At 42.8% G+C, this 23,420-nt stretch overlaps 1 protein-coding gene across 1 annotated transcript; it reads right to left on the reverse strand.

Moving 5' to 3' along the window:
- Positions 1-2,028: 2,028 nt before the first annotated feature.
- On the reverse strand, positions 2,029-22,478 carry LOC311035434 (GTPase IMAP family member 8-like). The gene is made up of 6 exons (XM_084043630.1): positions 22,442-22,478; positions 19,249-19,290; positions 18,439-19,152; positions 6,813-6,931; positions 2,986-3,808; positions 2,029-2,655 (listed from the first exon to the last, which is right to left on the reverse strand). The coding sequence occupies exons 2-6, from the start codon at positions 19,277-19,279 to the stop codon at positions 2,453-2,455; spliced, it is 1,890 nt and encodes a 629-aa protein (XP_083899756.1). The 5' UTR covers positions 19,280-19,290; positions 22,442-22,478; the 3' UTR covers positions 2,029-2,452.
- Between the last annotated feature and the right edge of the window lie 942 nt (positions 22,479-23,420).

Here is a 23,420-nt window from a genome sequence, read left to right on the forward strand (position 1 = left end):
TGTTAGCAGAACGGTCATCAAAACTAGACAAATTTTAAGATTTTAAAGGTTAAGACAGAATGAGGAAAATATTGTAGTTGAAAACATTTTTCTTTGATGCCTCAAAAAATAAGAATGAGAGGCAGGCAGAAATTGGGTCATCACAGACCATGTGCTTAATGGTTTCGTAGTTCTATCTTGTTGTTACAATTTCCCATTGTTACAATTGCCCAGCTATAAAGGCTTTTAGTGAGGTAGAAAGGGCAATATGGTTTCTGCTGGGAAGAAGTGAATTTAATAAAATACTGTGTGGGATGTGCTGACTCCCCCTGCTGGTCAGTTTATATAATGAAATAATACAGAAACTTAACATAACGGCCTAAATCTGAGAAAGACCTGGGCCCAAATGTAAAAAGCAGGGCTCAAATTCAACTTGAATTCTCTACTACATGTAATCATGTTTTCCCCCCATAATATTAAACAATAAGTCAAATTTGTCTTAATTTGTAATTTAGATTTCACAATAAATATCCCCAATAAGTAGCAAACTTCCACAGTTGGCAGTATACCCGGCCTAGCCTAACACTTAATGCAGTATTAGTATTAAAGTATTCAAAAGACTTGGGGCTTAAGTCCACTGTTATCAGCCCTAAAAACATTATGCAGGTGCAATATGCATCATTCACTTGCAGGATAGCCAGCTTTCAGAAAATAAGAAGATACCAGCATTCGTGTCTAGAGAATATAATCTAGATATCAGACTATACAAATGGATGTGAATGAACCCAAGACCCATGTCAGAGTCAGCTTGAGACTCCAGGACTTTGGACTCAGGCAGTTGATCCGTATACTGTAACTCTTGAGACCCATGTACTATGTGAAGTAGAGGATCTAATAGTTATGGTTTTAATGTGGCAGTCAGTAATGTCCATGGGTATGGTTTTAATGTGGCAGTCAGTAATGTCCATGGGTATGAGAGTGAAAGGTTTAGGGAGTCCATCTGGCCACAGGAGGAACCTGTGCCAAGAGTACAGGAGACTTGTGAAAACCAGACATGAACAGGACTGGAAGTGGAGTGGTGGCGACTCAGGCTAGAGTAGAAGTTGACATTGTGTAGAGTAAATTATATGTTAAAATGTGTGACTCGGATGACTCGGAAGGACATGCCATCTGAGTTAATATTACACAAATATTTTCATCGGTTTTCAGAAAAGTATTACACTGATATTAACATTTTTCTTCTTTTCTTTTTTACTTTATTTAGACGGGACAATGCACATTAATGAACGATCCATACATGAAGGTGAAATTAATCAGCTAATCATGATGTCATGTAAACATGACATATTTAGCTGCTAATTTCCATCCGTAGTCCCCACATAAAAACACAATACAAACATAACAAAATACAGAAGAAAACAAATAACTGCCTAAATAGTTAAGAATACCATACCTAGCCTAACTAATAAAAACAACTACACGTCAGAAACCTAAAACGGCAAAATATGAGGCTTAAAGTTATCAAAGCTTTTTAATGAGTATAATATAAAACAAATTAATATTTTCACGCAGATTTGTCTCTAATATGTGATTGTTTATTCATCAATAGCCTACATATAAACAATTTCAACACAACAATGCAGTACATAGAAATACACTGTTTACTAATACATTGTAATATTCAGTTTTCCCTAAAATGATGAGTAATTCTAGTAAAGAAATGAGCGGTGTACATTCAATATTACTGTGTTCTTACAATGATCCTGTATGATGAAATTACATTCATGAAGATAATAATTCAGTAAATAATGAATCACTATACATTTTGAGCAAAAATATTTTCAAAATCTTTGTATTCAGATTTTAACAGAAACCCAGGGGCGAGTACACAGAGTTCACATACATTCAGACGAAACAAATACAAAATTAAAAAACAATCTTCACAAATGGTCTGAATTCAACCAATGACATATGGGATACATTTTGGTCAGACAGGTCTAAAGTATCAATTACACCAAATATTGATTTCATCACAGGGATAAAAAAAAAAACTCGTTCCCCTGTCCCACCCTCCCCCCACCCTCAATCCCCAAGATTAACCAGGACAGCTGTAAGGCACAATCTAAAAAAAATAAAAATAAATAAAAAACAATGAATGAAAAAATAAACATAGCAGATGAATAAAGGAAAATAGTTAAGAATACCATACCTAGCCTAACTAATAAAAACAACTACACGTCAGAAACCACAGACAGTGGCTCAGGGGTACAGTGGCCGAGTAGAGTGAACTGGAAACCGCAAGGTTCCCAGTTCGATCCCGGGCTGGGGCGCTCCCCCAGAGTTAGTGTCGAAGTGTCCTTGAGCAAGACGTTGAACCCCAATTGCTCTCGATGAGCAGGTTGGTGCCTTGCATGGTTTCCTCTGCCATCGGTGTATGAATGTGTGTGTGTGATGTCAAACTACAGTTTCAGTTTCATGACAAATATTCATCGTCTCTCACACTAATCACATCAGTATCTGCCTGGCTCGGAGCTTCACTCATGGTGTCATACCCTGAAGACATTTGTGTCCTCAACGAAGAACGCGCTATTGGTCCAGGATGTTCCTTCGACAGCCAATAATTAACCTTGCTGGTAGGTGTCCAGCTGCCTGTTTCAGATGGTGCTCCACCACTCACTGGAGCAGAAAACAACAGACATTTACAATGATAATAAAACAAGAAGAAAGAACTGCAACTGATCATTATTATTATCATGATCAATAACAAGAATAGTGATAATAACAATGATACTACATACTGTTAGTTTAATTGCACAAGGAGTTCATTTTAAGTTAATATGCGCTATTACTGAAAGAGGGGTATTTATAAAAGTTTAGGTCACTCTTTTGAAGTGTTATTGTCCACAGTGCAAAGTTTATCTGATGAAGAAATGTTACATTTATAAAGGTCACTGTAAGAACGATCACATTGAATTCTGTTAGCAGATCAATTACACTGATACTCACAACTTGGAGGGTTAAAATCCATGCTGTGCTGCTGTCTCCAGGCAGCTGGCAGGGTTGGTTTTTCTGGCTCTGTCACCATAAACTTCAACATCGTGTCTATCATCTCCTCCTCTCTCCTCCTCCATTCCTCCTCTCTCCTCCTCCCTTCCTCCTCTCTCTTCTCCTCTTCCTTCCTCCATTCCTCCTCTCTCCTCCTCCATGCCTCCACTGCCTTCTTCCATTCTTCAGCAGTCAATGTCTGCTTTCCTATTAGTCTTTCAAACAGTGTCTTCTGTCTTGTCTCATGTCCCACCCTGAAGTGCCCTGTGTCTCTGACAGACCTGTCTTCTCTTGAGACTAAAGGTCCAAAGTGTCCTCTGTTCCTTGTCACCATGTCTTCTATTTTCTCCATCAGCTTTGTTACTTCTGAAACATCTAAGTCAGAGAACTGCAGTACATGGAAGCTGTAGCCACATTTCTCCAGGAGCCACTTCAGATGTTCTCCTTCAGACTCAATGTATTCCTCAACATGTCTCCCTCCCAGCCACCAACCCTGTGTGAACAGAACTAGAGTGTGTCTCCAGACTCTGTCCCCCAGCAGCTTCATGTTTTCTTCCACTGATCTCCTGTCAGATTCAGAGAAACTGGACATGACAGAAACATTCAGCAGGACAGCATGGGGTCCAGGAAAACACAGAGTCACACCGTGTTGAAGGATGTCTTTGATCTTCTGTGATGGACGTGTAGTTGACCAGTCTGGACAGATCACCACGCTCACATTTCTTTCAGCAACTTGACTCTGTTGACTGACACATTGTGTCAGTTTAGTCTGGGTTTTAAACTCCTGGAATATGAAGATTAATGTATGTTGGTCATAATGATAAAAACCTTCATTTTATTCTTTCTTAAACGAAGAGTTCTGTCGGAACCTTGGCAGAGGTTTAGACAGAAGTCTCTGAATGTATTATTCTCCATCACTTTGTAAATAAATAAAACAGTGATTTATAATAAAGAAAAACATCACATGGATGCAACAGGGATGTATCATCAGTGTTGTAGCCTGGGGTCATAGGGTGTTTCGGGTCTCGCAACATACAACATACACCCTCGCCCAGGTGACCCAGCCAGGGTTGATCAAGCCCCGACTTACGTCCCAGTAGCAGATCAGGTGCACCGCCCCGATCCAAACATTTCCTTCTGGCGTTATGACTATTATATGGAAGAATAATTTAACAACCTACTGTAAATATATGTGAAGGTGTTTAAAACCTTTTAAAAGATAATAAATGTCCGGAATAGTAAAATACAGGGATTCATTGTAATCTCCAACCTGGAATTGGCAATGCCATGTGGGAGATTCCTTGCTTTGTCTCCATGGAACTCTGAGCTGAACTGCCTGCAGGCTACACTGGAATACAAGAAGACTCACCTCAAGACAAACTCACCTCAACTGAAAAAGGAATACTCACCTCGGGGGTAGGAACAGTCACCCCGGGGGGTGGGTAAACTCACCTCAGGACCTGAGAAAACTCACCTCGGAACACTCACCCCGGGGGTAGGAAAACTCACCCAGAAAAACTCAATGGTGTAATGTACAGTGAGTTTTTGTTTTGTGGGTGGGTTTAACCTTTCCCCTCTACACCAAGTCTGTATGTTTAAAAAAGGCAGATCTACCGGCTTGTGAGCTTTCCTTTTTCACAGAATGCTTTCATAATGAGACACGTTTAATCCATACTGGATTAAATGCTGTCTTTGAAGGTATAGAATTACCAAATTATGTTGTTCAATGATATATTTGTGTTTAAAATACACACACACACACACACACACACACACACACACACACACACACACACACACACACACACACACACACACACACACACACACACACACACACACACACACACACACACACACACACACACACAAAGAGTAAGGCATCAAAATGTACCAAAAGTAATATTTCTAAAAACTAAAGTTCTCAAACAATGCATGTGTGCAATGCAATGTTCTATGCTGTTATCATTTATACCAGCAAAGTAGTAGGTAACTAAATATCCTAGGTAAAAATAGGGAAAAGTGTTTAATGCATGTTTTACAATAGTGAAATGTATATCTAATAGTAACTAAAGTTCAATAATGCTTACTATAGTGAAATGTATATCTAATAGTAACTAAAGTTCAATAATGCTTACAATAGTGAAATGTATATCTAATAGTAACTAACTAACTAAAGTAACTAAAGTTCAATAATGCTTACCAAAAGCTTTTCTCACAAATGTGTTCACACAGAAAACAAAACATTATACCTGTGTTTTACCTTCACTGGAGTTTTTCTTCATTTTTCTTTGTTAAGTAAGTATTTGTTTGCATTATACACATTGGAATGTTCACTTTTCTGATGAAATCTACCTTGTATTTAAAGCACTTTAATTAGCTAAATGTAATTTAACAACATACATTGACATTGGAATGTTCATTTCTCTGGGTTCCTACCTTTGTTTGTTTGTTTGTTTGTTTGATGGGGGCACAGGAGTGAAGGGGAGGAGGGGGGTTGACCACTTAACACTAATATCCCATTCCACTTAATGATTCATTGTTTGATATCTAATAGGTGGATGGGGCAAGGTGTGGAGCTGGAGACACATAGCAAATGACCATGCTATTTGCTATTTGCATTCCTTGTTCACTTTTCTGATGAAATCTACCTTTCATTCATTCTGTGAAAATGGAAAGCTCACATTATGAAAGCATTCTGTGAAAATGGAAAGCTCACAAGCCGGTAGATCTACCTTTTTACCTTTTCTGATGAAATCTACCTTGTATTTAAAGCACTATTTAAAGCACTTTATTAATTCTATACCTTCAAAGAAAGAATTTAATCCAGATATGGATTAATCCAGATATGGATTAAACATCATTATGAAAGCATTCTGTGAAAATGGAAAGCTCACATTATGAAAGCATTCTGTGAAAATGGAAAGCTCACAAGCCGGTAGATCTACATTTTTTTAAACATTGGGGTGAGTATTCCTACCTCTGAGGTGAGTCTTCCGAGGTGAGTTTTCTCAGGTCATGGGGTGAGTGTTCCTACCCCCCGAAAATCTTGGGGGTGAGTATTCCTACCTCTGAGGTGAGTCTTCCGGGGTGAGTATTCCTACCTCTGAGGTGAGTTGGTTTTGAGGTGAGTCTTCTTGATACCCTACACTGTGTTGCACAATCACTGCTTCCTGGATCACCATTAACCAAGTAGTACAAGAAAACTGACTGTTTTGTTTCTAAAGTCACTTGATTCCATGGTTATTCGTTTTTGCTTTGGAATTGTAAAAGATATATAAGCCAAGGGAATACAATTGTTAAGCTTACCAGCGAGGAGGTGATGTAATGAAAACCAACACTGGAAGTCATCTGATATTATTTTCATGTTTACACATCATTCTATCTGATGCCATAAGGCAGGATATTCAATGTCTCAGTAGTGAGGAACAATGGTACAAGAGGTCATTTATGTCCTCTGCTGTTGTCTTTCTAACTATTACACCCCATAACCCATGAACACTGGGAATGCATTTTATTTTTTCACCTGTGTTTTTAACTGTTAAGTGTCTACCAGAATACTGAAGACAGTGTACAGTAAATGGAATGGCAAAGCGTTCTTATCTTATCTAATGCATTGCAATGCCATGGCTGTGCAATGCAACATCCATGACAGCAGATAACATTATCATCATAAAAAAAAATATTTGATCTCTTTAATTTGAGGCAATTCATATTCACAAATTTATATACGCTTTAAAACACAATCATAGATATTTTATAACAACATTCATTATAATATTACTCACCTTGCATAAAGTTTCTGTAAACACAATCTTCTGCAGTATGTGATTTACCGCTTTGCTCCTCTCATACTGCTCTCCACCAACCAACATAAGCCTGACATCTGGTAGACTCTGATGTTCTCCTGACAGACACAAATTCAACATTAGTTCACTTAACACTGATTTGACTATTTAGGACCTGGAGTCAGAGAGTTGCCAAATATTTCCCCCCCAGTACAATATATAATCGGGGGGGGGGAAATTGACAAAAGAATGTATATGTACGTACTAATCTACCTGTGATTTAATATTGTTATTATAATTCATATTATTATTTGTAGTTAATATTAATATCATTTGTAGTGACTAGTCCATATCCGGGGATGTATTGTTCACACCCAAACTATATGCAGACTTTGGGACCACGACCGCGACTACTGTAATGGCCTGACGAAAATAGAAGAAATTAAAACACTCCTAATTTCTACTACCCTCGATAGTTTCAGCAAAACCTATAAACCCTATGAATTTAAACCTAATAAGTGTAGCAGTGCCGTTGCACCCCAGATAGCGCGTGCCCCGCGCCGAGAAGTCTTCAGACCAAATGTAGCTGTGAAACTATTAACCTCTCTGCACTGAGAACACACTCTAAAATGCCTATTTCTATTTATAGTAACCTCTGTTGCATATTTTGTCACTCACCCAAGTGTCCGCTGATAAGATCAAACGGCTCGTATGAAGAAATCCTCTTAAAACTTCTCTCATAGAAAAGGGTTTTTATTTAACACTCAAGCTAATACAGGCTTTTAGCAAAAATACAAATATATGTATGAAAAGGCAGAATTTCTGATAAGACAGACAACAGACCCCTAAGCTCTATCTCCTCATTTCCTAAATCTAAGGTGCCTGGCACAGGCAGAAAAATATCCCCAAATTCAACTTAATTCAACCAAGATACGGGCAATGCCATGAATTCTTGTTTGAATGTTAAATCGGGATAATATTCCTCAATTCCTGCGAACTAAAGGCTACCTAAGATTAGGCGTCCAAGCAATCGGTAATGCTAGGAGCTGACAAAATTCTCTGTTTATTCAACCAGATTATGGGCAATGCCAAGGTCCCAGTCGAATACAGCAGAATTCACTATCGCTCCCCGCAACCTCGTTGCAGTGTGGCCGCCAAAAGGAACTAATCAGAGAGAGCTACAAATGGGAGAAGTTCCGCGCAAGGCTATGTCCGTCGCCCAGTAAAAGGCACAAACAAGTGACACCTCACACAAGCTTCTCTACCCAACCCCCCAGAACAGAGATATACAGCAGTATTTATACAATTTTGGCTCCATCCGACACACCAAATATGGGATCGCCTCCCTCCGGGTTAGATCATTTCAGTAGCTAAACCTTATATGGTGCTGGTTAGATTATTTCAATAGGAAAAACCTAATATGGTTTTTCCTTCTACCAGTTAAAACATTTCAGCTGTTGCCATGGCCATTTAGGTCATGTGAGCGAAAAGTACAGTTTTTAGCAAGTCATTGAGAAAGAGGAAGTTGAGGCCGTGGTGTGACGGCTGGCATCAAGGAGCAGAGTTAGTGTCCACAGCAACAGTGAGTTGATTGGCGTTCCAACGCCTACGTTGACGCCCCCCGCGCTTGTTCCTCTTCTTCAGAAGAGCGCGTTGCTTGGCAAGGTCACCCAGCTGCCGCGGGGTCAACAAAGGCCGCGGAATGACAAGGCCATATCTTAGCCCAACCATGACACCCTCTCTTGGCCTTGGCAGAACCTCGGCCCCGTCCCTGGACCTCTCCACGTTGTAGTCAGGCCCCTCCGGATGCCCCAGGAAGGTAACTCCACAAAGCTTCCTCACATGGAACTGGGTTTCCAGGCGAGGAGTCAGGGCCACCAAGCACATCATCTCAGCTTCCTGATCCTGGGGAGTACGCCACAGCATGCACCAGGACCCTTCTGGATGGTCATAAATCACGACAGTGACAGGTGCAGCTCCCTGTGGCATGTCCCACTCACCATCGTCCCGAAAGCGGGGTTCGTATGAATGTTGTGCCCACAAGGTTGAGCCCGCTATCCATTCACCTCATGACCCTTGGGATGGAACATCACAGACCCTGGGGGAATTTCACCTACACTCCCCCAAGCTGCTTTCAGTCATACCCGCGGGCCCTCTTTCAACTGACTTTCGGAAAGGGAACCCCCATCAGGGGTATATAAAATCATGGTTTCAGCCGGGACCGGAATTGGGGTCCTCCTGCTTACAATATCTTCCTCAATTGAATGTTGGCCAGGATTCGGGTTAGGACTTGGGTTAGGACTTGGGTTAGGACTTGGGTTTGGACTTGGGTTTGGACTTGGGTTTGGACTTGGGTTTGGACTTGACATGACCCAAATGACTGAGTCTGAGTCCGGAGTCAAAAGAGTTAACTCCCGAACTGCTGGACCCTGTAACAGGAAACAAATGATAATCTATTTTATTCTATTACCGTATAATGTTTTTTTTTTTATTATTTTTTTATTTGATACATATATAGTTTATATGTATATCATAATTCTTTTAATTTTTATTATCCATGAGCTTGGTCACGGGCCACAATCCTGTCATGGCTGCACATGATCACCTTTCCGACTCTGGTCTGCCTCCCTTTTAAAAAGGCTAAAACTAAGCCCTCTGTTAGCAGGGGGATAAGAGCAGAAATCAGATCAAAAAGGCTCAGAATCTTGAGTACTATCATTAGTGCTGTTATTAACCAATATACGACAGTGGCCCGCACCATTTCCCTCTTACGAGGCCCCGGTCTTAGAGATAACACCAGCACGGCTAGGTAAGCCAGTAGTGCATCCATAAGCAGGGCCTCGCCCACCATCATAGCCAGCAGCCAGGCAACACAATGGAAATATACATGCACCATTTGTCCCACCAGCATGCACAGGGCTATGACATACAAAGTTGGTGTCCACCATTTAAGATGGGTGTCTAGACTTCCCATACCAACCCAAATAAGCCCCAGACCGAGCGATCGTTCACACATTATCATTCTGAGGATTGTCAAACAACACCCCAGAAATAGCAATAGCCCAAAGTGTACACGATCGCATCGTTTCTTAGGCAGAACTACTGTAAACAGTATTAAGGCCATAATGATTAACTCATCAGGGCACAGGCAATAGTTACCGTGCCACACAATGAGTCTACCAGAATAGCACTCGAAAGCTCTCTTTGAACAGGAAACCACACTCACCAGCGCATTCCCCGTGTCTTGGGTCATCGCAGCTGTGTCATAGTCAAATGTGGTTGAGTGGTCACCGTTCATGGTCGCCTATGATTCTTCTATCAGTCACCACCAAGTGCAGTAATTTGCTTGAAGTGTCTCTTAATGATGCTGCCCCATGTATATATATATATACATATGGTACAGCATCACACCTCACAGGCAAACTCGCCCTCTTTAGTTACTTCTTTATTTTTTTTCTTCTTACTCTCGGAGAGTGCAACATAGCAACTTCCCTAAACCCCTGAATATGTGTTGCAACCCTTTTAACAATGTCCCCAGTAAACCTGCTGTTTGTAAGAGACCCAGCAGTATAAACAGGCCTATTCAAATCAAGGGCAAATTTAACATTTTCAACCATGGCAACCCAGGTGGGTAACTGGACAGATGATAATCAATAGAGGTTTTGAACAACGTCCAGTTAAACCATTTATCAGTGGTATAAGGCCGGTGACATTCACCTGGGTCCACAGAACACGAATTTTACGTCATTTCTCCTGCCATTATTTTATGGTGGAGCCTCTCGGGCACCTGCATTTTCTCTACCGGTTCCGGATCAAAATTTACATTGGCACCAAATAAAAAATGTACTAATTGCAAACGGTGTCCGTCTGGATTTCGGGGATAGAACTCAAAGGTCGTCAAGTCTTGTGCGGCTGTATAATTTTTCCACTCAGACTCTCGACTCACTAGGTCCATTTCCCCCGTAACCCAGATCCCCTTACTCTGCCTAAAAGTGCAATTTGCTATCCATGTCCACTTTGTCCAGTCAGCATAATCACTCCCACTGGGAATCATCCACTTGTTTCGTGTGATGAACCGAGCACACGTCACATTTCGTGTCGGTGCCTTTTCCCAGTAGGAGAACAACTGAATCAAGTGAGTTTCATTTAACATGGTACGGTGTGTCTTCCAATTGTATGCCATGTTATCCCAAAATCTAAGTTGGGAAACAGTCCACCAATTTGAGTCACAATCGGAACCATTTAGTTGAAAGCCGGTAGCATTAATTGCACAGAATAAATCACACGCTGTTTTTAGGTCATTTTTGTCTATTTGTTTTAGACCACAAAAACAACGATCAGGTCAGGAAAGCTAACGGCATGCAACTAAATATTGCACCCGTATTCTTTCGAACCTTGTGCTTCCAACTCAGTCTTTTAGTGTCAGGTGACGCCGAAACCGGGGTGAGGGCATCCTCTAGGACGCTAACCTCCGTCACCTCCGGCTCCATCCCTCTCTCGTCACCTGCAGACCAGAGACAGGATTTTAACTATAAATAAACAAATGGAGCCCCAGACCGCAGTTTTGCAAACCACGCCAAAGCCGAGGATCTGACCCGTGCAGGTTCAACTATAGTCACCCTGGTCCTGGGAATTGCTCCCGGCAGTGGACCCAGATCCTCGACCGATGGTCGCATACAAACCACTCCCTTTATGGACGTCCGGTCCTTGTCTCCAACTAGATCTGTTGTCTGCCGTTACCAGAAAATACCTGTTACCTGCCTTAGTTCTCTCGCACAACGGTCCGGCTATATCTGCACTGAAATGTTTACCTCTTTCTTCGCAAACAATAGCCCGGTCTACCGTACGGGTTTTCTTAAAACCTCCCGCAGCCGCGCACCTCTCGCAAGCCTTTCTGATCTTTTGGGACTGTTTTAATGGGAGACTTTGTTCTGATATTATTCTCATCAAGAAATATTTTTACACGCCGGGCACCCACATGCCCTAGTCCTGTGTGGACCTGAGTAAGGAGATTCCATTCCTCACTCTCTGGAACCGCTATGGTCCCTCCTTCCTCCTGCCACTCGGCAGGAGTCAATACCGCAACATGCTGTATCTTAAACCTGTCAGACCGATCCTGAGCCAACGCATCCACCTCACAGTTGCCATTTGCAGTGAATGTGTCATCCTCAGTATTGGGCTGAATTTTAAAAAAAAATGAGTCGCCAAAGATTGCCCTGAGCCAACTCTTGACCCTTGACATTGATATAGCCCCGACCATCCCATACATCTAGCTCCTTATTTCCACCTCTGAAACAATAGTCACTGTCTGTAACTATCATCAAGGCTTTGCATTTGGTTTTGTTTGAGGCCATAATTCCTTCCAGAATCGAACACACTTCTGACGTCTGGGCCGAACCCTTTATGTAACCTGAACGGGACCTTACCACCTTATTTCCCCGTTTCAGGATAAATGCCCATATTCATGATCTTAAGAGCGGGGAGTGGGGGAAAAGGAGTGCTAACGCCCTCTCTTCCTCGCCGTACTTGAGGTCGGTGTCCAAATAAGCTTTTGACAGGAACAAGCAGGTTTTTTTTTCTTTTTTTTTTTTTTTCTATTATTATTATTATTTTTTATGCTTAGCAGTCAGCACAACCCTTCTCAACTCGTGCCAGGCTTCCACCATTTCAGTGGGCATAGAGAAAGCCTCAGTACAACCCTTTTTGAGGAACCAACCTTTCCATTTATGTAGGGGAGCCGAACAGAGTGCATAACCAGGAGTGTGATTAGAAACCTCTTCCCCTTTCCCTAAAAAGGACGCTAACTCCCCTAGAGTTCCCGGGGGCGAGCTAGCAGCAATACCATCTAAATATTCTCTAGGGACAGTCTTCCCCTCTGGGGTGATATCAAAACCAAGAAATGTTAGTCTATACTGTCCCATCTCGCACTTTTTCAAGCTCACTTTCAATCCTGATTGAGCAAGTCTTAACAAGATTTCCTCAAGGACCGATAGGTGCTCTAATTCCGTGTCGGAGGTCCAGTAACAACAACATATAGTTCACCACCGAGCATGGCCTTCAACTCCCCGTCCTGCTCAATGGTTTTATTTGCTAATAGGGTTAATATTGGCCGTTCTAATTCTGCTGCTGGCTCTGGTTTCTCTGTTTCCACTCCTGTTGTTTTTGGTACATCTCTTGTCTCTGCTCCGGTCCTAACCGGCTGTATTCCTCTTTGTTTATGAAAGGGTAAGGATCGGCTTTCTCTTTTGGCCGGGGCGGGGGCCTCTGTTGGCCCTCCATCTTCCCCTTGTGAGCCTGTTTGGGGTGTTTTTGGTCCCCGAAGGAGCCTTTGGAGTTTCCCGTCTGTGAGCGAGCCTGGGGGCGGCTAGGTTTATTTTTAACCTCGCCTTCCTCCCTGTCTTGCTCAGGACGGGCCTTTGACTGCTTTATTTTTTGTTCCTGAGGTTTTTGGGCTTCACCGCGCTCTGTTTGTTTTTTCTTCGCAATAATTCGGGCAAGACGGTCATAGTTTATGGTAGCATTTCGCCGTTCAATGGGGCCCAGGAGGTTCCAGCTAGCCGCTAAGTGCGACCCACCAGGGATGGACAACAGGAGTTGTTCCTGAGTCATAATGTCCCCTGGGCACTGCTGCTCCAATAGGGTCATGGCTTGTGACAGTGGCATTTGTTCCTTCCTTATTTTGTGAACGATTTCATTTCTTACCAATTCTGCTCGGTTCTCACCCGGTGCCGCCGCCCATAGACTCAAGACGCTCCATGGGGTGAATCCCTCAGGAATTGCTGCGTCTAGTTTGATGTTAAAATAGGCTGCTGCGACCTGAGAGTCGAGCATAGATTTTGGCAATTTTGTTGCACACCTGGTGACATAATCTGTAATGGTTTCATTTGGACTTTTAATGGGCAGATATGCTTCCAGCTCTCTAAAACCTGTAGGCTGAAGTGTGCTCATGGCAGTATTTATGTACTCGGGCACTGGAGGGAAAACCGTCGACGCGGATCGTAGCATGTAATGGGACCTAGACTCCAAACCCACCGGACCGGACGGGCTAGGTTGATTCCTAGCCTCCATCACATCCATGCGGGTCCTTGGAGTCGAAGATCTCATGGGAGTACCAAAGGTTGGACTAGGATTCCGAATGGGGTGGCCAGTCCCATCCGCCAATCCCGGTACAAACCCTGTAACTCTCCTTACAGCTCGATCACGCTCAACAGCCCTTTCCCTCAACAGGTCATAACCCGCGGTCATATAGGCACACTTCCAAGGAGCGGGCACTCGGGGTAAACTCAGGATCGCCTGCGCTGTAGGCGCGGACTCAATATCGTAAGCTTCTCTTGGGGTGACCGGGTACCAGTCCGCAATGAGTTGATCCTGGCCCTCTCTAGGGTGTTCCCAGTCTGGTTTCTGGGTTGCTCCGATAACATGAGGGGACCAGCTGAGACCTGTGTCCGTGGTATATTGTGTTGCTCCCGGCTCAAAAGGGAGACGCTTGACATCCACCATTCTAATGTTCTGAGTTTGGGATCTGGCATTTTGGCCAGCGGCTGTCATTCTCTTTACCGGAGCGATGGGGGGAGGAGAATTATGTTCTCCTTCTACCTCACCTCGCACGGGAGAATGATCGTCAAACCTAAGACAGCGTTCCACAGCGGGATCTGGTGCTGGCCACTGGCGCCGAGATCTGGATTCTGGCGAGGGATGAGGGGTCAATGCCCTCCTCACCTCTCTCCGATCTCTAGGCTTCCGGGCTTCGCGTTTTCCCGGGCGTGGGCTAGGTTCCCTCCCCTCGGGCGAGCCATGTGTTTGAATGGCTTTTAATGCCCTTAGGAGCTGGTCCTCCGCCCTGCCCTTATCAACCAGTACAATCAGATTGGTGTCTTCTCCCAAATTAGGCATGTCATGCAGCGCTAATGCAACTGCCTTGAGCATGTATTTGAGGGACAACCCCTGATAGCGCTGATTTTGGAAACGCGCCCTTAGCACCAAAGTTTGTTCCCCATTTGAAGTCAAACTTAAAGCTTCACGTTTCACAGCTGTCTTAAGTCTTTCAGCCAACTCAGATATCGGTGGGTCAGTGTCAGACATAGTTCTGGAGGACAAGCACAGATGCACAATACGTGAAAAATCGGTGAGATCACCTGGTATGGTCTCTAACCGTTGTCCATCACACAGAACTCTGCCCCTCATGGCTTTTCTACGGGCTTGGATAAGACTGGGACCGCCGTGTCTCCGTACCTCCGCCTCATGTGCAGGGCATTCCCGAAGGTCTGCACCATGGCACGTGATCAGAGGTCCAGGAACAGCCTCTACTCGTCCCTGGAGACCAACTAATCTGGTCCCCGGAACATAAATATCCTTTTGGGAACCCAGGCCCTTAGGCGGAAGCGCTACAATTATTGGATCACGGTGCCTGCTCAGCTCATAACAGTGGGACCTATTTTCATTGTGAACCCGTTGGGCCTCAGCGCGCATCCGGTGGACCTGCCGTTCCTGCTCAATCCTAGCTATGCGGTCATGGCGTTCCACCGGGGAAGAGCATGGGGCGGGCTGGACAGGTCGAAAGAGCTGTTCATAAGAGCCACTGCCGTCATTTGCCCGCCTATCATGCGCACGAGTGGGTTCCTCCTTGGGGCGGACCGGACAAGGATCTTCATCCATAATTTCGGGGGGTACCTCATCATATGCCGGCGGGTCATTGTGAATATGACCGCCTGGCCAGTTCTCGTCAACCTCTGCCTCAGCAAGGTCCTCAACAATCACGGCGTCTTCCTCGAAGCCCTCGTGACCTTGAAAAACTGACTGGGCGCCCTCAGAAACTCCACTAAAGGAGTCATCCGGGTCTGGGACAAGATCAGCCATTTATGATGGGAAACTTATTTTTTATCCAAATATAAGCAAACAGAATTATTGTAGATTTATTCTTATTTGTAAAATCCAAACTTATTGTAATTAGAATTTCGCAAAACAAAACCTTTTGATCAAAAATGTTTTATGGGATAAGATAATAATTCAAATTTGTATTTAAATTATAATCAAATATCTATATCTTTGGCGACAATAATTTTAAACAGGTTTCTATCCTATTTGAATCCGGTTTCTCTATTCTCGTCCTTCACGGTTTAAAACTGGCAATAGCTTTTTGCCCCGCTTTTACGAGCGTTTTGTAGATCTCATTCTGCGTTACATTACAAATATAGAGAGATCTCTCGCGGATCAGGAAACAATTTTTACGTGAGTATAGGAAGGCCTCACGGGAGAAGTTGTGAAAATTTAACTCAAAGATGTGAAACGTGTGGGCGTTCTACATCTAACAAAATTTCACGGAAAATAATTTTGAACTGGAATCACTGGTTCAACTAGACTCATTCAGAGTCTTAATAGTTATGGCATTTGGCGGTCTCTCCAAATGTCTAACTCCAAGTATTAGTGTACACTACTATTTTGGACAAAATTAACTTTTAACATCAGCGGTCTCTCTGATGTCTATTAATATAAGTCCAGCGTTCAGTTTAACATGAGCAGTCAATCTCATGTCCCTGTTCGGGCGCCATGTAATGGCCTGACGAAAATAGAAGAAATTAAAACACTCCTAATTTCTACTACCCTCGATAGTTTCAGCAAAACCTATAAACCCTATGAATTTAAACCTAATAAGTGTAGCAGTGCCGTTGCACCCCAGATGCCGAGAAGTCTTCAGACCAAATGTAGCTGTGAAACTATTAACCTCTCTGCACTGAGAACACACTCTAAAATGCCTATTTCTATTTATAGTAACCTCTGTTGCATATTTTGTCACTCACCCAAGTGTCCGCTGATAAGATCAAACGGCTCGTATGAAGAAATCCTCTTAAAACTTCTCTCATAGAAAAGGGTTTTTATTTAACACTCAAGCTAATACAGGCTTTTAGCAAAAATACAAATATATGTATGAAAAGGCAGAATTTCTGATAAGACAGACAACAGACCCCTAAGCTCTATCTCCTCATTTCCTAAATCTAAGGTGCCTGGCACAGGCAGAAAAATATCCCCAAATTCAACTTAATTCAACCAAGATACGGGCAATGCCATGAATTCTTGTTTGAATGTTAAATCGGGATAATATTCCTCAATTCCTGCGAACTAAAGGCTACCTAAGATTAGGCGTCCAAGCAATCGGTAATGCTAGGAGCTGACAAAATTCTCTGTTTATTCAACCAGATTATGGGCAATGCCAAGGTCCCAGTCGAATACAGCAGAATTCACTATCGCTCCCCGCAACCTCGTTGCAGTGTGGCCGCCAAAAGGAACTAATCAGAGAGAGCTACAAATGGGAGAAGTTCCGCGCAAGGCTATGTCCGTCGCCCAGTAAAAGGCACAAACAAGTGACACCTCACACAAGCTTCTCTACCCAACCCCCCAGAACAGAGATATACAGCAGTATTTATACAATTTTGGCTCCATCCGACACACCAAATATGGGATCGCCTCCCTCCGGGTTAGATCATTTCAGTAGCTAAACCTTATATGGTGCTGGTTAGATTATTTCAATAGGAAAAACCTAATATGGTTTTTCCTTCTACCAGTTAAAACATTTCAGCTGTTGCCATGGCCATTTAGGTCATGTGAGCGAAAAGTACAGTTTTTAGCAAGTCATTGAGAAAGAGGAAGTTGAGGCCGTGGTGTGACGGCTGGCATCAAGGAGCAGAGTTAGTGTCCACAGCAACAGTGAGTTGATTGGCGTTCCAACGCCTACGTTGACGCCCCCCGCGCTTGTTCCTCTTCTTCAGAAGAGCGCGTTGCTTGGCAAGGTCACCCAGCTGCCGCGGGGTCAACAAAGGCCGCGGAATGACAAGGCCATATCTTAGCCCAACCATGACACTACACACTTATAGAGAAGAGCGCTGCTCATTTGATCCTCATTGATTTATGACCTGAATCGTTACCACAACCATGAGAGGTACGTGTTGAAGTTGTTTCAGCTAAGATATTTGTGCTAATAACGCAGATGAAGTAATGTTGAAGCACAGCCATGACTGATACGTGTGAAAACGCTCTGTGCCAGCAAAATTTACATATTATCCAAAGTGCTCCTCCGCTCATAAAGCTATCTGTGCTGCCGTTCTGTCTATATGGCATTTTGTGTGTCAGTATAGCGCGGAAGCTAGGTCCACCCACCGTCTGGCTGGGTTATGGGACCACGACCGCGGCTACAGATCAGCCTGCAGGGACCGTAACCGTGACAACAGAGCACACAGCCTGTGGCAAAAAATTGCTAATAAACAACTTGAATTTGGGGAAAGTGAAAAATGGGCTTTGTCTCTCTCTTGATAATGGCAAAGGTCAATGCCTGTGTGCAAGTTCACATCAATACGGTGGGTTAAACCACTGAGGAAAAAACATTTAGACAGAAGCACAGACAGACAGACAGACAGACAGACAGACAGACAGACAGACAGACAGACAGACAGACAGACAGACAGACACACAGACAGAGGTTTCCTCATTGTTTAGTAGGATACTTTACCAGCCAGAGAGGTAGGATGTTGTACATGAGATATGACAGACAGACAGACAGACAGACAGACAGACAGACAGACAGACAGACAGACAGACAGACAGATAGATAGATAGGATTTTTTATAAACGTCACCTTCAAACAAAGCTTTCAGAGCAGTTCTTTGCCTGCGTGTCCCAGTCCTGAGTGTCTGGACACGTTGAACTACGTTCCTCTTCCTCTCTGACAACTTCTCTTCAACATCTCCATCAACTTCATAGTGTCCACCTCTGTTTCCTGCTACCATCTCCTCTATCTTCTTCAGCAGCTCTGTAACCTGAGTGTCATCTTTCTTCTCAATGTTGAAGACATAGTACCTGTTCCCACATTTGTCAACAAGCCAACGGAGGTCTTCCCCTTCAGCCTCAATGTGCTGCTCAATGCTTGTGTCTCCCAGACAGTCTCCATTTGTGAACACTACAATAGTGTGACTCCACACTCCCTGTGTCAGAAGTGTCATGTGTTCCTCCACCGAAAGTCTCTGTGCTTTGGTGAATGAATCATGAAGAGGAACCATCAGAAGTACCCCATGTGGTCCAGGAGGACAGAGATGAGCACTTTTCTGGATCTCCAGTTTGTCCATCTCTGAAGTGGACTGTAGTGGACTGTTGTAGAACCAGCCTGGTGAATCGACCATTGTCAGATGTCTCCCTGCTACTTCACCATGTCTTACCTCACTGTCTACTGACCTCGGACCAGTCAGATCTCTGCCCAGGATGATGTTTCCCAATGAACTCTTTCCACTTGGGTTACCATCACATCTCCCCCCGATCAGAACAATTCTCAGTTCTGTCGGGTCGCTGCTCTTCCCTGATTGGAAAAATAAATGACAATGGAAAAATAAATTCACACATGTGACCAAACAAGTATCAGTTTGCTGATTTTGACCATTTTAATAAAACTCACCTCTGATGGAAGATGAGGTGCCACTGGACATCCTGTCTACAGCTGTTGAATGAAATGTAAAAACCTACAATTAGTTACAATAATCTCTAACTATTACTGCAGTTATTATGCAAAAAAAAAAATTGCCTACTTAATCTAGTTTTGAGTTTGCTTGTTCACCGCACGCACTTGCTCAGACATATGCACTCACATCATGCTACGGAGTATAAATTAGGCTTTAGCAGTAAAGTTGTGAGCACAGCAGTGCACCGTGTGTAAAATGTATAAAACAGTGGATAAACGTCTCCAACTGTCAGATGTTTCTGATCTGGAGGAGCCGGAGCGGTATTTCCACCCGCAGACTAGGACGAAGCCCTGCAGCTCACACCATTCTTTGTTTGTTTTGTTTTCAATGGACCCTTCGCTAAGCCCCACCCACTCCACTCTGTGACTGGTGGTGCGAAGTTATAGTCACACCCAGGCCTGGCAGCGCCTGTCAAGCTCTGCTTCTCACCCATTGACTTCGATCGATCATTTCAGGAGCAAGAGCTTCAAAATCTCTTCTAAATCTAGTCAACAAGGCCTGCAGTAGGCTATGCACTGGAAAATGTGCATGACATTATTTCAATAAACTAAAAACACAGGAAATGTTAGATAGAGGGAGTAATAGCCATGGATACACGACGGTCGACTGTCACGACTTGCACTTTCTCCATTTAAGCCTGTACATCTACATAAACAAAACAAATTAATTTACATGGTATGAATTTGGTAGACATTCCAGTCTACTTTACAATAAGGTGTTTGCTTTCACAACAATCATTTTCAGTTACAAACCTGAAAATTGTTCAGTTAAAACATTTGTATTTTTATTTTTACAGCTGGTACTGTACTGTATCACTCTGGTGTACTCTGGCATAAACATAAAAAAACATTACTTGTGTAGCACTGGCCCTTTAAGGAAAGTGCATAAAGAGGGGTGGCCAGGTTTGTGGCCTCCTGTCTAGCCAGAAGCCTGGTTTGAGTGTTTGTGAGAGAGACCTGGAGGCATGAGGGGTACAGACTAATTCTCGGTAAGACAATCTGAAACAAATGACAAGGTTTTTTTTAACTCATTGTAACAATAGTATATGTATAAGAGTTTAGATAGGCTGACAATATTAGGCCTGTTGTTAATTATACTAATATATATCTGTACTTCCAGAAGCCTCCAGGTCCTTTGAGTAGCAGTACTCTGTGGCTGTGCAGGCCTTTATCAATTGGAGCCATGAGCATACATTGACTATTTGGGTATGTTTGTTATTTTTCTGTATTTTGTCATCTTGCTATAGGAGCCTAATGAATTGATTAATTGTTGGAGGGTTGGTCTAATGTTTTATTATTTGATTTTTGTAGGAGCTGAACTAACATCACTGTTTTTCCCACCGTGCTATATATATATATATATATATATATATACTATTTAGACTGAGTGCAATAGGGTTGACTGAGGACAGAGCTATACTGGGCCATTAATTTGCATTGCATGATTTTGATTTTGGTTTTGCTTATTTGTAGTTTGTTTTGATTTGCTTATTTGCTGATTTGCTTTTGGTTACTTATTTACTTTATTTTCTTTTGGTTTTGCATTATTTGGATTTGATTTGTTTAATTTCTGTATATTTAGTAGGCCCCGAAGCCCTTACCCTTATTGCCCCTTTGCCTCTTGAGTTTAGTCCCTTTTTCAGAACTCTAATACTAACGGCTTTATTCCTTTCTGTATTTTAACCTGATTATTTTTATACCAACGGTTGAATAAACTTGACACATTTGATACATCAGCCTCTGGTTCTGTTAATTCTGAACCCGTACCTTCCTGGGGAACCTTACCTTGTTCAGTCTTATATATCTATATATATACAGTAGCCTATATGGTTAATGTGTTTAAAGGATCCCTCACTCTTATATGTGTGGGTGGCATAGTCATTGCTTTACATAGCCCTGCTACACTTGCATAAAACAATCCACGTCAATGCCGTATCAACTGTTAAATGAGCCTATACATTTATACAGTATCTTATCTTGTCTGATATGCACAACTCCGTAGGTCACTGATCAAACACATTGGATTATGTTATAAATATGGACTCAAGGTTGACTGTTTAACTGTTACATTATAAACATAAAACATTTGAGTACATACTGATGGAGAAATGCAGGTACTGTAGAGTACTTAAGTGGTAAATATTATTTACTATTAATTGGAGTCGAGTTAAATACATTTTTTTCAAAACCATTAACATATGGCAGCCTTTTAGAATGCACATGGGGGGGGGGGGGGGGGGGGGGTTGTTTTTCCTTGAGTACTTGGCGGGCCGGATTAAGATGGTCAAAGGGCCGGGTCCGGCCCCCGGGCCATATGTTGCCCGTGTATGGCCTACAACGAGGTTATATGTTGAATGAAATCATTAACACTAATAAGATGGCAAATGCAAGTAGGCTAATAAACTGCTCTGTTATAGACCAATTACTTGTTTACTAACATTGAGACTGGACGCACAGGTGATTGTTTCACGCAATCAATTCCCAACCTGTTGTTTCGGGGTGCGCTGGTTTCAGCACACCCCAACCCCCTCTTGTGTGTTGGCTAGTGACGCGCGTCCTAGCGAGACCTGACAGAATGGGTTTCATTTAGAGCATACTGGTTGCACGCATACTGGTTCTTATCAGTGTGACGTCGTCTGTTAAGGGGTCTATAGCAAGGACAGTTATGATACTGTAATAACACAATTTTAACACTAAATTGGAAACATGAAATGTCATTCAAATCGCACAACTAAAATGCATAAATTACATAATATTACTCCATGCTGGTAACATATATCATGTGAGAAACAATTAGCCTATGTCACCAATAATTAGCAGATTTTTGTTTTTTTCTTAACATACGACGTCACACTGATAAGAACCAGTATGCGTGCAACCAGTATGTGCGCAATGAAACCCATTCTATCAGGTCTCGCTAGGACGCGCCTCACTATAGCCAACAGTGCGCTGAAACCAGCTCACCTCAAAACAACAGGTTGGAAATTGATTGCGTGACTGATGTGCGTCCAGTCTCAATGTTAGTAAACAAATAATTGGTAGATTAATTGTGAAAGGCAGCTGCGTCAAGAATGTTTGATTAGCGTGGTAATACAATTATATAAAGAAACACAAAGGCAAATGCACTTACTCTGATTCCCTGATTCAATCTGGAACAATAAATTACACCGTTTTCACAAATTATCTCGAAACAATGTTCAGAGAATCGGGTCGGGATATTGTAGGGCAAGTGGAGAGATAAAATAAGGAAACGCTCACTCTGACGTCTGACTGTTCAGCGGGTGCTTTCCCGTCAATGTCACAAAGTCAGACTTCCTCAAGCCTAGACTGGGATCAACTTGCAGTTTGCAGGTTGCTGATCCGGTCTGGGTGGAAACGATGCATGCATGGATATGTGAGTGCCAATGACCGGATACAGTAGGCGGGCTTTAGACCGGATTAGACTGGAAAGCAGGCTTTCCACAGGTACTGCAACCCAATACAGTATGGAAAGTCCCACGCCCCCATGACCGCGGAGGATTATTGAGGCTGCCGTCTCCTGGTGGTCAAATCTGGTATTGCTAGACTTCCTTATTTAAAACGCTACTGCACATACTTTATCGTCTGAAACACTAGTGCGCCTGCTCTATTGACACCAACGTTGGTGTCAAATCAAGAAGTAGCGTGTTTTCGGCATGCTTCATGCGCTGGGTGAGCAACTTCATTGAAATGAATAGGTGGGGGCTGGTCCGTCCGTTCTCTAGTTCTCATACTCTATGGGGGAAAATCCTTATGGGAAAATCTGGTGGTGACGCAAGGTTACCCGAGGTAACACAGAGCTCTCTAACCACCATATTTGACTATAGAGGGCGAGGCTCTGACGCATAAGTTAGTTATTATCTGACGCATAATCAGTGGTGGAAAAAGTACTCACATGTTTTTTAAGTAAAAGTATCAATACTGCAATGCAGAAATACTTACTAGTAAAAGTCCGGACTTAAACATGTAGTTGAGTAAAAGTACAAAAGTATTGGTATCAAAATGTACTTAAAGTACCAAAAATAAAAGTTCTAAAATGTTTGAAAATAGCAGATCTACAAGCTCACAACCAGTCGTGATGCAAGTAAGCT

Source organism: Gymnoscopelus microlampas (assembly GCF_963454915.1).
Source record: "Gymnoscopelus microlampas genome assembly, chromosome: 19".
NCBI classification, from domain to species: domain Eukaryota; kingdom Metazoa; phylum Chordata; class Actinopteri; order Myctophiformes; family Myctophidae; genus Gymnoscopelus; species Gymnoscopelus microlampas.